Source organism: Bombyx mori, chromosome 22 (assembly GCF_030269925.1).
Source record: "Bombyx mori chromosome 22, ASM3026992v2".
In the NCBI taxonomy this organism is placed as follows: domain Eukaryota; kingdom Metazoa; phylum Arthropoda; class Insecta; order Lepidoptera; family Bombycidae; genus Bombyx; species Bombyx mori.
The window spans coordinates 482,368-496,148 of NC_085128.1; the positions used below are offsets into that span (position 1 = coordinate 482,368).

General features: G+C 38.9%; 1 protein-coding gene across 2 annotated transcripts in view; it reads right to left on the reverse strand.

The window, feature by feature from the left end:
* The window catches only part of LOC101744934 (lachesin), a 93,030-nt gene that overhangs the window by 48,131 nt on the left and 31,118 nt on the right, over positions 1-13,781 (reverse strand). For both annotated transcript variants that reach the window (XM_038018783.2, XM_012690156.4), the window contains exon 3: positions 10,110-10,216. In XM_038018783.2, coding sequence (XP_037874711.1) covers positions 10,110-10,216 — 107 coding nt within the window. The remainder of the gene's footprint in view (positions 1-10,109; positions 10,217-13,781) is intronic.

A 13,781-nucleotide genomic window follows, 5' to 3' on the forward strand; every position in this document is an offset into this window, starting at 1 on the left:
ACTATTCCAAAATCTTCTGTTATAATAATAATAATTAAAAAATAATTAACACTTTTATTATGTACACGTTGCTAATTTTTTAACCGCCTTCGCCATCTTTCTTTTCTCTGTCATTCTCTTCTCGCTTTCTTTCGGTTTTCTCTCACTCACATCTTAAAGCTCCATTCCACACTCTTTTCATACGTTCCTTTCTTACCAATCCTACATTCGAAATTAATTTACAAAATACAAACCTGAAGAAAATGAAGAATTTGTTACTAACATTCAAACCAATATCTTTTTTTTATACACATATTTACTTCGTAGAGATAATACGGTAAACGAACCCATGGCCCACCTGGTGTAAAACGGTTAGCGGGGCTCATAGTCATCACCGCGTGAATCCCGTAATACGTTGTAGTCGCAATTGTATTATTTTTCCCTTTTTTTTTTTTTCGGGTGGAGGGCCGAACCTCCTACGAGGTCCCCGCGCAAAAGGGGCGCGCGGGGTATGTGAGACTCAACGATCTGCATGGTGTTGTGAGCAGACCGCGGGCCCAAGGATTTTAGGACCCACCCACTAAACGACTCCCCTGCACTCTTACACCCGACGTCCGATCCCCTCCGAGGTCAGAACCCGAATGAGGTAGGGGGGCTACCGCGGTCAACACTACAACCAGACGGCGCGGCTCACCCCAAGGACGCCCAGCCGACGGAGCCTTCGAGGCGAATCGAAGGCTCTGAAACGTCGGCCGTCTCGGTACGGCAGCCCGTCGGGCCGCCCAGACAGTGCCGCTGGTGTCCCGGAATACCCCGCTGGACCAGAACCAGCCTGCCGGGTCGGGACGCGATACACCGTCGACCGGTCGCTCTATTCACTCCACGGCAGCGCGCTAGAGTGCTGGTAGCGCGCCGCGCGGCCTCACCCCCTCAGGTCGCCCCTTGACCTTCACCGGGGGGAGGCCGCTACCTACAGGGGCCGGGACGTACGGGCGTATTCCCGCCTCCGGCCCCCGGCTCGACGGCAACGGATCGGTGCGGAAAAGAAAGAGCTCTCCCTCTCTCGCTCCGCCGCCTCCTTCTGCGAGATGGTGGACTCGCAGAAGTCGAGCATCGCCTTCCAGGACGCGTCGCTGCCGAGCATCGTAGCCACGACGCGCGGCAGCGAGAGGTCCTCTCCTATGACCGCGACGAGGGCGGCGCGTTGCTCGTCGAATCCAGAGCAACGCGCCAGATTATTTTTTCCCCTACCTATTTTTTTTTTTTATTGCTTGGATGGGAGGACAAGCTAATGGCTAACCTGGTGTTAAATGGTTACTGGAGCCCATAGACATCTCGAAACATGAATTCAAAGGTCTCCGTTTTGTACAACGGCTGCTCCACCCTTTAAACCGAAACGCATTACTGCTTCATGACAGAAACAGGTGGGGGGGTGGTGGTACCTACCCATGTCGACTCACAAGACGTCCTATCACCAGTAATAAATTCATTATTCGGTGATAGCTTAAGGCACTACTCCTGCTATACTACGGCTAATGTATTGTATAGCAGCTATCCCACCATTTAAACCCGCATGACTGCTTCGCGGTAAAAAAAAGCAAGATGATGGTAGCTAATATTCTTTATCACCAGTATTTGTCAAGCGCAGTTTGTTGGCTTAATGCGCATAGATCTTGTCATGGGCTCCAGTAACCACTTGACGTCCAGTGGATCGAGGCTCGTTTATACATCTGTAATAAAAACTATTATGTAAACGCACAAAAAATTGTAAACATCTTCAGAAATCACTTACGCACTTAATAAAAGCGATGCAGGTTGTGAGCCGGTTCGAACCGGGTAAGGTGTATTTGATTACGGTCCGTCCCTTAAGGGGTTTCCCGTGCCGCCGGTTTATACCGGGTATCTATTGAACCGGTTTTTTAATATTTTTCGCTGTTATCTCAATCTGATAAAGTTTTTGTAGCCTTTACTGTGATAGCATTAAATAGTAAGGATCTTTTGTATAGGAAAGGAAAGTTAAGGAACACAAAATTATAATTTGCAGCGTGGAGCACGTATCATCACAAACCGAGAAAATCAATCTTAAAAACGCTATTAACCCGTGATGTAGCCTATATTTAAAAATACTGCTGATTGTGTAGGCTAACTTTAAAGTAACATTGAAATATTGAGCTGGTGTGCGCTCAAACTCATTCACTGATCATTTTCAGTGTAATAAAGTACGATTATGTTTGTGTGTTTGTGTATATATGTGTGTGTGTATGAATCGAGCACTCAGATACGGAAAATGATTTACACATTAAGGCACACTTTTTTTATTTAGAGTACTGGTGTTCTTATGACCCACCTGGTGTTAAATGGTTACCGGAGCCCATAGGTCTTACAAAGTGCAAGCCACCACCCATCTTGAGAATAGGCGTATGTCACAACTGTCTAGTAAACATGCAAATACAATTTTTGTGGCTTGATTTTTATTACACGATGTTGTTCGCTTAACACGGTAGTCTTTTGAACATCGGCTCAATTGCATCGCTCGATACGAGTGACCGTGCGCGCCTTATCCTTTAAGCCCCGAAGAATTCCATTAGTATGTTGTACGCTTGTACCATGAACTATCGTTATTGTTTTTATAATCTCTGTGTGTTTACACAATTTTTGTTTGTCAATTTGGACAATTTTAAAAAACGAAGACAACTTTTAACAGAATAAATGTTTCGTATTTCCATTACTTTAGTTTCGGTTACGTAATGTTTAACTCTACTTTTTATGTATTTTTTTTTATTGCCGTATAGGCAGACGAGCATACAGCCCACCTGATAGTGAGTGGTTACCGTCGCTCATGGACGTCAGCAATGTCAGGGGCAGAGTCAAGCCGCTGCCTCCCGTTTTATACTCTCCACAAGTCTCGTTTGAAGAAGGACATGTCATAGCGCTCGGAAAACACCGTGGAGGGGAGCTCATTCCATAGCTGGATGGTACGTGGCAAAAAAGATCTCTGGAAACGCACTGTGGATGAACGTAAAGGCTCCAGGTAGTATGGGTGAACTTTACTCCGGTGGCCGGCGGTGCGATGGTAAAAACGAGATGCCGGTATCATCTCGAACAATTCCTCAGAGCACTGTATTGCATGAGATGTGGCAATTACAAGTCTGGCGGAATGTATGGTTCAACGTCCTTATGTGACGGGAGGGGCAAATTAAGTATTAAATTAAGGCAGTAGCATTAGTTCCCTTTTGAGTGTCGGAAAGAAAAATATACACGTTTCTTCGCATAGGTATAAGGATTGTGAATTACAAAAAAATAATTTGAATAAAATGGAGCAAAGTTTGCCGAATACGCAGGATGACGAATGGTTTCTAATTGCAGTTCCTGTAGAGTTAAAACGGTTTCTCGTTAAATATTATTTTCATTAATTTAAATATTGAATTTGCGATATAAAATTTCAGACACTTCGAATACCTTATGTTTTTGAATATTAGTACTTTATTTTCGAGCTTACGGACGACAAGGGCGCCCTTCGCCAAAAATTACAAACAACAAAGTTTTAATAAATCGAACAATTATCGAAAGCTCATGTAAACATTATATTTATTTTGTGTTATATATCAAAACTAACTAACATAAACAGATTTTAAAGCGCGAAAGCTTCCACATTCTACATTCGTAATGCAAAAACGGAGCCTCATGACCCATTTTAATTACGAAATTGTGAAAGAGGTCTCATATCAAGTTACCTTCAGTAAATTGAAACGTATTCGTTTGATTATGGGACGCGAGGGCTATGTAAAGAGTTCAGTATGTGCTTACGTCAATGAAATTAGGGAAATTGTTGTTTATTCTGTAAATTATTCCATTGTTGCCTGCTTTTATTAATTGCTCGATGTTCGCTGTTGACGAGTTGCTTTCATAATTGTGTTTAGACTTTTTTATTTATTAGAAAGCGTTGGTATAAATCGACATATTATGTAACATTTAATGACCACTGGTAGCTGAGCAGTTGTATAATCATATCAACGTTATAATATCTATAATTGAGAATTTTAATAAATGTTAATAATAATATTATGGCGTTAGTCGTTTTAGTAAACTAAATGGGTGGTTCTGGTAGTATTATTACTGGTGGTAGATTGCCTGTGAACCAGCAACACCACCACCCCACCACCCTGTCTGTTTCTGCCGCGAAGAAGTAATGCGTTCCGCTTTGAAGGGTGGGGCATCCGTTGTTTTAGAGAAGTGAGAATTAGAATTCCTGCCTCACGGTGATTGGTGATATTTATGATTGAACGTTGAACGTAATCATTTAAAATAAGATGATCTTTGAACCCGTCTGATATTTTTGAGCGTAGGTAGGCAGCGACTTGGCTCTACCCCTGGTGTTGCTGAAGTCCATAGGCGACGGTAATAACTCACCACCAGGTAGGTCATAGGCTCGTCTGTCTACAAGGGAATTAAAAAAATAGACACGAATTTCGAAACAGAAATAATTTATAATTTTTTAAGTAGTATTTTCTATATTGCGCCCAAGAATCTATATGGAGTCAGTTCAGAAGCCGTGATGTTTTCTTGCTAGGAGTGCCTATGCCACAATACTTTTTCTGACGAGATTATTTAGATTGCTAATAATGGTACATATTCGAGAACTACTTCGCGCAGTATCCAAGAAATAAAACACTGACAACCCTTTGGAAGCTCGAAATTTCAACGCTTAAGTATTTACGGGGGATGTTACCGGATAATGGGCGTCGTAAAATAAAATAAATAATTAGACAGTGGAACACTCATGAATAAGTTAATTGTCAGAATGCAGGCCACTGAGGCAGTTTCGGAGTACACCCTATCCCCCTTTTACTTAATTACGGAAGGGGTGAAATATGACAGGCGAGTTTGTATCATGAGATTGGTTCGTTTTAAGATGGTAGCTGTTCTGAAACTGCGGTACGGGATTTTGGAGTTAACATTTTTTTTCACTATGATGTTTTAGATCAGCTAGAGCTGTATGGACACATAATGTTCTTTTTAATTTTTATTTATTGCTTGGGTGGACGACCTCACAGCCCACCTGGTGTTAAGTGGTTACTGGAGCCCATAGACATCTATAACGTAAATGCGCCACCCACCTTGAGATATTAGTTCTAAGGTTTCAAATATAATTACAACGGCTGCCCCACCCTTCAAACCGAAACGCATTACTGCTTCACGGCAGAAATAGGCAGGTTGGTGGTACCTACCCGTACGGACTCACAAGAGATCCAACCACCAGTAATTACGCAAATTATAAATTTGCGGGTTTGATTTTTATTACACGATGTTATTCCTTCACCGTGGAAGTCAATCGTGAACATTTCTTAAGTACGTATTTTATTAGAAAAATTGGTACCCGCCAGCCGGATTCGAACACCGGTGCATCGCTAGATACGAATGCACCGGACGTCTTAACCTTTAAGCCACTATTATTTCATTCAGCAGCCCACGTAATAAGTAGTCGATATGAAAAACGTGAAGTCTAGTTACAAATTGTAATCAGCCACTTTGCCCTTCACACCGGTGAGCATGATGACTGTGGAGTGCGTTGGTAATTTTTTTTTATTGCTTATATGTGTGGGCGAGCTCACGGCCCACCTGGTGTTAAGTGGTTACTGGAGCCCATAGACATCTACAACGTAAATGTGCCACACACCTTGAGATATAAGTTCTAAGGTCTCAGTATAGTTACAATGGCTGCCCCACCCTTCAAACCGAAACACATTACTGCTTCACGGCAGAAATAGGCAGGGCGGTAGTACCTACCCGTGCGGACTCACAAGAGGTCCTACCACCTACCACACGTGTCTCGCCGGCCGCCCTACTAAGAGTCAAAATTTTCCCACATAAACTAATACAAGTAATAAATAAGTAATAATATCAGTTAAAAGCACTGGAAGCACTGAAACGACCTAATTAACCTTTAGTTCATTATCAGAGGTTTACTAGTATTGTGGTCGTCATTACTAAATCAAACGGTTGATTAAACCCTTTAATTAATTGAAATTCCTGGAATATTCATATTAAACGAGCTTCGGAGCTTTCAAGTTCATGAATAACTTAAATAGCGCTGTGCATTCGTTGTGTGATTTCACGATTTATAAACGTATTTCGAGTTGAGATATTGTTTAAATTTTGCTTCATTTCATTCTTCTGGTTATTTACTGATATCAGGTCCTGTTTTGGCAGGTAACATACCTGCGTCTACCGCAAAGGATTCCGGTTCGAATGGTGAGAGATCAGATTCACAGTTCAACTGTGACTTCGATCTTATGTCTCGAGGGTTTAGTAACCTTTTTTTTTTACCGAAGCTCATAGACATGTAAGACGTAAATGCCACTACAAACCTTTAGATATTATAATGTCCTAATAATGGTAGAGGACGTCAATGTAAGTCCGCGCGGGTAGGTAGCACCAACTACCTATTTCAGCTGTGAAGCAGTAATGCGTTTCGGTTTGAAGGGTGGGGCAGCCGTTGTACTGTAAAAACTGAGACTTAGAACTCATGTTTCAAGGTGGATGGTGGCATTTACGTTGTAGATGTCTATAGGCTCCGGTAACCACTTAAAACCAGGTCAGCCGTGAGATCGTCCAGCCATCGAAGCAATAAAAAAAATTCAAGTAATAAAAAGTAAGTAATCGCGGTAGGTAGATAAGCTCGTTCATTTATTAATATATCCATTATATCTAAATAATAAAAAAGTAAATAATCAGGGCATGTAGTACATACATACATGGTATACCATGTCGTAGTAGTAGCAGTACGTACGTATGTTTTCTTTTGGACTACTATTTTTTTTGCGGTGGTTAAGCTAAAAACATAACAATTATAATTCACAAAACTGAAACTAACTAGATACACTTTGTCTTGTAGGTCTGATAGCGTGTGATTATTCTATTGAAAGTATAAATGTATATGTAAGATATTAATATTATAATCATTACTACATCAAATTATAATTACGAAACATGTAGTTACTATATCTACAAAATTTCCAATTAAAATCCACTACAATGCTGTCTCAGGTTTGCCTCAGCCTTATTGAATGATTAAAAAGCTTTAACGGTTTGACTTTACCTCACTACGAAAATGTAATACAACACATTAATATGAAATAACACAAATTTATAAGCACAAGATCCAAGCGTGCACTTGCTGACTATTGCATCACTGAAACGACAGTAATTACTCTCGTAATGCGCGCTCTACCTTTACCTATGACGCGATCTAATGAATAACCGAGCTTCAGTGAAATACTGCCTGAAATTACTGCACTAAAACCCCCTCTGACTATTTATCATGGTCTCTAAATTGCTAGGAAGGAAATATTGGTCTTCGCTGTTCCGTTTCTAAGGGATGGTTGATTCTTAATTTGATAGAGCTTTACTTTGCTGATTGTGTGTGTAATTTCATCGTTTATTGAATTATTATTTTATATTGCGATAGATGATAGTTGGATGAGCGCACCGTTCGCTTGGCGTTAAAAGGTTATTGCGTCTCGTAAGCAACGGAAGTAATTTATTGTACTGCGTAGCGGCTATCCTACTTTTTAAACTCATAATTTTAGTTTTAGCTAATTTTAGTTTAATGTGTAATGTGTGTGTTCATAATTTTCTTAAAAGATTATGTGGGTGGATAAAAGGTTATTTACATAATAAATAATATGACATAGCCTCAATGTTTGATTTCGTACAGTAAATCTTCTCCCATTGCGCATACTTTCATTGAAACTGGTAATAGGTGGTTACGACCGCCGAATTACGATTTAATCGTGACGTAGCAATTTGAATGAATGTATTTCAAAATGGATTGACGTTAATACACTTCGTGTTTATGTACACGAAAATGAATTACAGGCATTATGTAATTTAAGTTATAGATGTACAAATTATTATTAAATCGAAAACAAGGATTTTGAAAAATAAATTATTTTCAATAATTAACAAAAAGTATCAAAATTGTACATTCAACGTTTGAGCCCAAACTTTCACTGTTAAGAAGTAATAAATAACTTTTTACCCACACATTTAAAGTTGTCAAATTGAAACAACATCGAACCACACAACATCATATTTTATGAAAAACGCAAAACGACAAACTTTGTACTCGCACTCGTAAGAGTGACGGTTCCTTCTAACCCCTCGGGAAATCTGCCCTCGCGATCTTCCTTCAACTGTGTGTGAAGAATTGAGAAAATTAAATTCTTAATGTTCTTTGTTTAAGATACGTACATACTTTAGGGATGATTTTATTTTAGGAATTTTCAAGAAATACTTTTACAAAGTTAATTGCCTCGATCTTTAATTGACAATTCGTTTATTAGGAGAGCAGGGTTACCTTCGTTAGTTACAATGCGAATATTACTATGTAACCGGTTTATGTACTACGTACAGGTTGTTTCAGTTTCATTAAATTAATTTGACTGAAGATCTCAAACCAATCGATACCATAAGTGTGTATTATCGGGACGACTTGTCGAGTTCCAGTGGTATCCCGCAAAAACGGACTAGAAAAAGAGTAGGCAGATTTGACTGCTCCTAACATCGTAACCTTAGTCTTAAGTTTACCCGTGATCTTGCAATAATATTCAAATATCATGAACTAGCTAAAAAACTAGCTGGAAAATTTATGATTTACGATGTAGGATGTTCGGTGTAGAATCATCTGAGTTAACCATGGCTTATTTCTAGCACATTTAAAAAAATTCTATTCCCGTCCCTCAAACTTCCGTCCATGGTCTCCAGACCCACATGTCATGTCCATACAAGCGTGGGCTGTCAAAGCAAGGCGTTAGAAGAACCCTAACTGGCTAAAGTAGGTGGAAACTTCGTTACGACCCTGACCTTGTTGACCATTAGTATCACCCCCTATTTTTAGGGTCACATACTTGTCTGCATTCTTCGACAATAATATATGTTAACTAGCTGTATCCGCCCGCTTCACTGGGCATTTAAAATTAACATTATTATTTGTCACCCCCACAAAGATTCTCATCATTAACGCCCCCGCAACTGGTGTAGGGAGTCCAGCACTCATATAAATATTAGCTTATCCATTAAGTACATGTATTTTCTACATGAATACCAAGTTTCAAGTCAATCGAATGCATGATTCAGTAGTTATAACGGAATATCCGTAAAACCAGTGTAGATTTATATATTAGTATAGATATTATGTAGTAGTAGGTGTCTAGAAGGTGTTGTTTAATTTAATAATCAGAGCCCCATTTCTTATATCACTCGGCAAGTGCTGGTGGTCTGAACTGCGTGAAAATGAACTAGAGTTTGTTAAATTAACTTGAAAAGTAAATACCGAGATTTCTAGCGTTGCCTAAGTTAGAAGTAAGTTCGAACTTTAAGCTGTAAAACTTGATGAACTTACGGTTTGAATTGAGTAAAATTAACCTCACGTAGTTCCTAGTAATAGGTGAGGTAGTAAAACTTTGAAATAATTATTAATCAAATGTTTTATTTATAATCATTTAGTCTAATAATGACAAAACATCTGGTCATCGCATACAACTTCGTAAAAAGATGATTGCTCGGCGGCCACAAGACAACCTTGAAAGATTGATTGTGGTGGGCAAGGTGGAAGGGAAAAGACCCGCCGGCCGGCCACCAAACCGTTGGTCGGATCAGATAACTGCGGTCACTAGACTCTCTGTTGCGAACGCCCTGAGAGAAGCCGAAAACCGAAGCAAATGGAAGCTGAGGGTACAAAGAGCCACGAAGGGCTTTCAAGGACACGACCTTCAGCAATGAAGTATTCGACTAAGAAGAAGAAGAAGAAAGTCTAATGAGTAACTGATATGGTCAATGACCATGTTAATAGTACTTCTAAATATACACAATCTTCTAAATATAACAAACTAAATAGAAATAATTGTAAATCATCTTTTTATAGTATGAGGTAGCGCCCTCTGTGAATTGATATTTTAACTTCACGTATAATGCGTATATCTCATTCTCTCGCCATACATTTATGTGTTTGTGTCTCTATGGACTTATTTTTTCGTTTCATCGAGTTTGAAATCACAACGATTCTAAAGAAGTTTCACTTCAAAAAGTGTGTTACCGTACGCCATTTTTTTATTCTCTGCAGCACTCACCTTATAGGTCCCGAGATGTTCCACGACACACGGGAGGCTGGCATCTCGGCCCAGAGCCACGGTCACGTTAGGGATGGGCTCAGCAAACCGAGGCTCCTCTGTTAACACTGAAACAATACACTTATTTAGATATTTTTTGGGAAACCTTATTTCAATACGAACAACATCGTTTTCTAATGTTAGGTAGTAGTTGTGAACTGAAATTAATATAGTTATTTTTCACATATCTTCGAGGCTATACTTAGAAATAAAGCACCTCTCCTCAAACGATAAGCTGGTAGAGGCTAGATCTGAAAAAGTCTGTGTTAAGAAACTAATCCGGATGAAAAGTAGTCAATGATAAAAAAGGTTACAAACGCGCAGCCAAGGTGAATTTTCACAGGATTAAAAATTAATAAAATATGTTAATAATATGAATTTCTCGTAATTGAAATTCGTAAATAAAATTTTTACTGGTGGTAGGACCTCTTGTGAGTTCACACGGGTAGGTGCCACCACCCGGCCTATTTCTGCCGTGAAGAAGTAATGCGTTTCGGTTTGAAGGGTGGCGCAGCCGTTGTACTGTCAAATCTGAGACCTTGGAACTCATATCTCAAGGTGGGTGGCGGAATTTACGTTGTAGATATTTATTGGCTCCGATATTCACTTAACAACAGGTGAGCTCGTCCACCTATCTGTGCAATAATTTTTTTATCTAAAAACTACTCGAACTTCAAAGCAATTTCTTTGAAAGCTATGTTATGGTGTTAGTTTAATAAGTTAAACTTATTTGCCAACGGGCGTTATGCTTAAAGATCAGTGAGTATCTTCAAGACTTTACAAGAACATAACTCCACAACTATTGACTTCGATGCCAATCAAACTTAAATTTCATTTTTAATTACCCTGGTATCTTGAAAGCTTAATCGAGATGTGTTTTTTAAATCTCGTCATATCTAGAATTAAAGTGGTTTTTTTTTTCCACAGGAGGAAATCGCCGGATCCCCACCCGCGCGGCAGGTGGGGTATGTGGGAGTTGAACCTCACTAAAAACTCCTGCCGCTCACAACCGGCGCCCTTGGACCGGGCCGGAGCCCAGTCGGGGCTATTGAAACGGCGGGACAGGGTTGACGCAGAGCACATTACATCCATCCCACCGAGAATTAAATTGGTGCCTGTTTTTCGTGATTTTGATACTGTATTTTAAAAACAATTATAAGCGGTATTTGTTAGCGAAACCAGAAATTGACATTTACAAGTTTTATAAGATCACAAAATGTAACGATGTCTTTTCTGTGTCAGAATTAAACATCAAAATAAGCTATTACTGTATTCATATACATTTTTGTGAGAGAATGTCTAAGATAATGTACAATATTATTAATCAGCAGGTAAGCGAGTCCAGCCTTATAGAGCTACAAGCTTCTGTTTGTCCGTTTTCTGTTCGTAGTAGCGTGACGAGCTCATAGCCCATCTGGTGTTAAGTGATTATCGGAGCCCATAAATATCTACAACGTAAATGCGCCACCCACCTTGGGATATCAGTTCTAAGGTATCAGTATAGTTAGAGCGGCTGCCCCGCCCTTCAAACCGAAACGCATTACTGTTTCACGGCAGAAATAGGCAGGGTGGTGGTACCTACCCGCGCGGACTCACAAGAAGTCCTACCACCAGTAATTACGCAAATTATAACTTTGCGGGTTTGATTTTTATTACGCGATGTTACTCCTTCACCGTGGAAGTCAATCATGAACATTTGTTAAGTACGTATTCATCGAATTTAGGCATGCCTTTCGTGTTCTCTTCGAGATTTTCCTGCTCGATTCCAATACCCTTAACTTCTAATACTTAAAGTATTTTGTCTTCAGTCTTAATGGTGAATTCATGTTGCAAGTTGACACTAAACATTTCCACCACAAAATTTTCGAAGATTTAACTTGGTAGGATACAAAAACGACGACCTATGGGCCGTGAACATATTTCCCATATAAATTATTAATTTGAAATAACTAAATGTGAAAATGAACATCATCCTCGTTGTAACAGATCAAGGATAATATTATCGTAACCCAGTGAGGGCTGAATAAATGTTATTACGACTGTTCTATGAGGTTACACGTGAATTTCACTATTTATAGTTTTTTATACTTTGCTAAACATATCCTGTGGTTTTACTCGTATTATTTTCGTCTCTCATAGCGAAATAATATATGCATACCCTAATCTCAGAACTTGTAATCAGCAATAAAAGGTTCATCGATATTTATTTACTTTTGTTTTCATGAACAAGCCATCAACGTTTGTAAATAAATGTTTTTATTGCTTCGTTAGGTGGACGAACTCACAGCCCACCTGGTGTTAAATGGTTACTGGAGCCCATAGACATCTACTACGTAAATGCCGCCATCCACTTCGATATATGAGTTCTAAGGTTTCAGTATAGTTACAACGGCTGCCCCACCCTTCAAACCGAAACGCATTACTCCGTGGTGGTACCTAGGTACCCGTGCGGACTCACAATAGGTCCTACCACCAGTATTCATTCTCGCATTCTCATTCTACTCATTATATTATGTATATTCATATATGTATATTTACGGAAGAAATTTCCAATGAATCAGTGAAGTCTTAGACTCTCGCGGATCGCAGAACTTTAATCTTCTTTAACGTTTGGAGCATAAGCCTCAATTTAACTATATTAATTATTAAATTTCCTACGGTTAGATTACTTTTAATTTTTTTTTTATGATCATGGGTTCCGATCAAACACACAAACGCTCACGGGCTCATCAAGCTATCGAAAGTATTTAGTCATTTCACATCAATCATTACCTATCAAAAATCAATTGATACAAAATAGAGAAATTTAGAAACCTGAGCAATCACAATACTATAGTTTCGTTTATTTTTCTGCTCATCTACGCTGTTAAATATAAATATATCATAACTAGCACACGACCTAATGAACTGTTAGACATCTTACATTGACGGTCTAATCATTAGTTCAAGTTACATTTAATATATCGTGTTAACAACGCACAAAGGAAGCCTCGGGTCTTACACATTACCGCCTCTTAAATTATAGTTCGTAGGCATAAAATCAGATCAAGGATCTATTTAAATGTATAGTATAACATTAGACCGTGTGCTAATAAAAATACAATTGTTTCTTAATAGTGTAGAAGCTAAGACGAATTCGCGGTTCTTTTGATATTAATTTGCATGGACAACGATTAACATACACATAAGAGTAAAACTTAATAATACAGTCCGTAACATAAATAGGCAGGACGCTATCGCGAAACGTTGTGACCTCACAATTGTGTTCTACAAAGTCGTAGTACATTATTTTATTCTATCATCAATAGTTTTCTCAGGGCACGCGATATAAATAATATTTTAGGTAATTTTTTTACACCTTTGGTTACATTATTGGCGTTTTAATAAGGATCCCTAATTTTCTTCAAAAAATATTATAGTCAATGTCCTATGTCACTCGGGAATAGTGCAGCTTCCAAATAGTGAAAGAATTTTTCAAATCGGTTCAGTAGTTTCGGAGCCTATTCAATACAAACAAACAAACAAATCTTTCCTCTTTATAATATTAAGTATAGAAAAGGCGATTTCGTTGGTAAAAACCTAATATATATCGCACAATTTAATTAATCACCTATAGTAGTCGTTATAATTAGG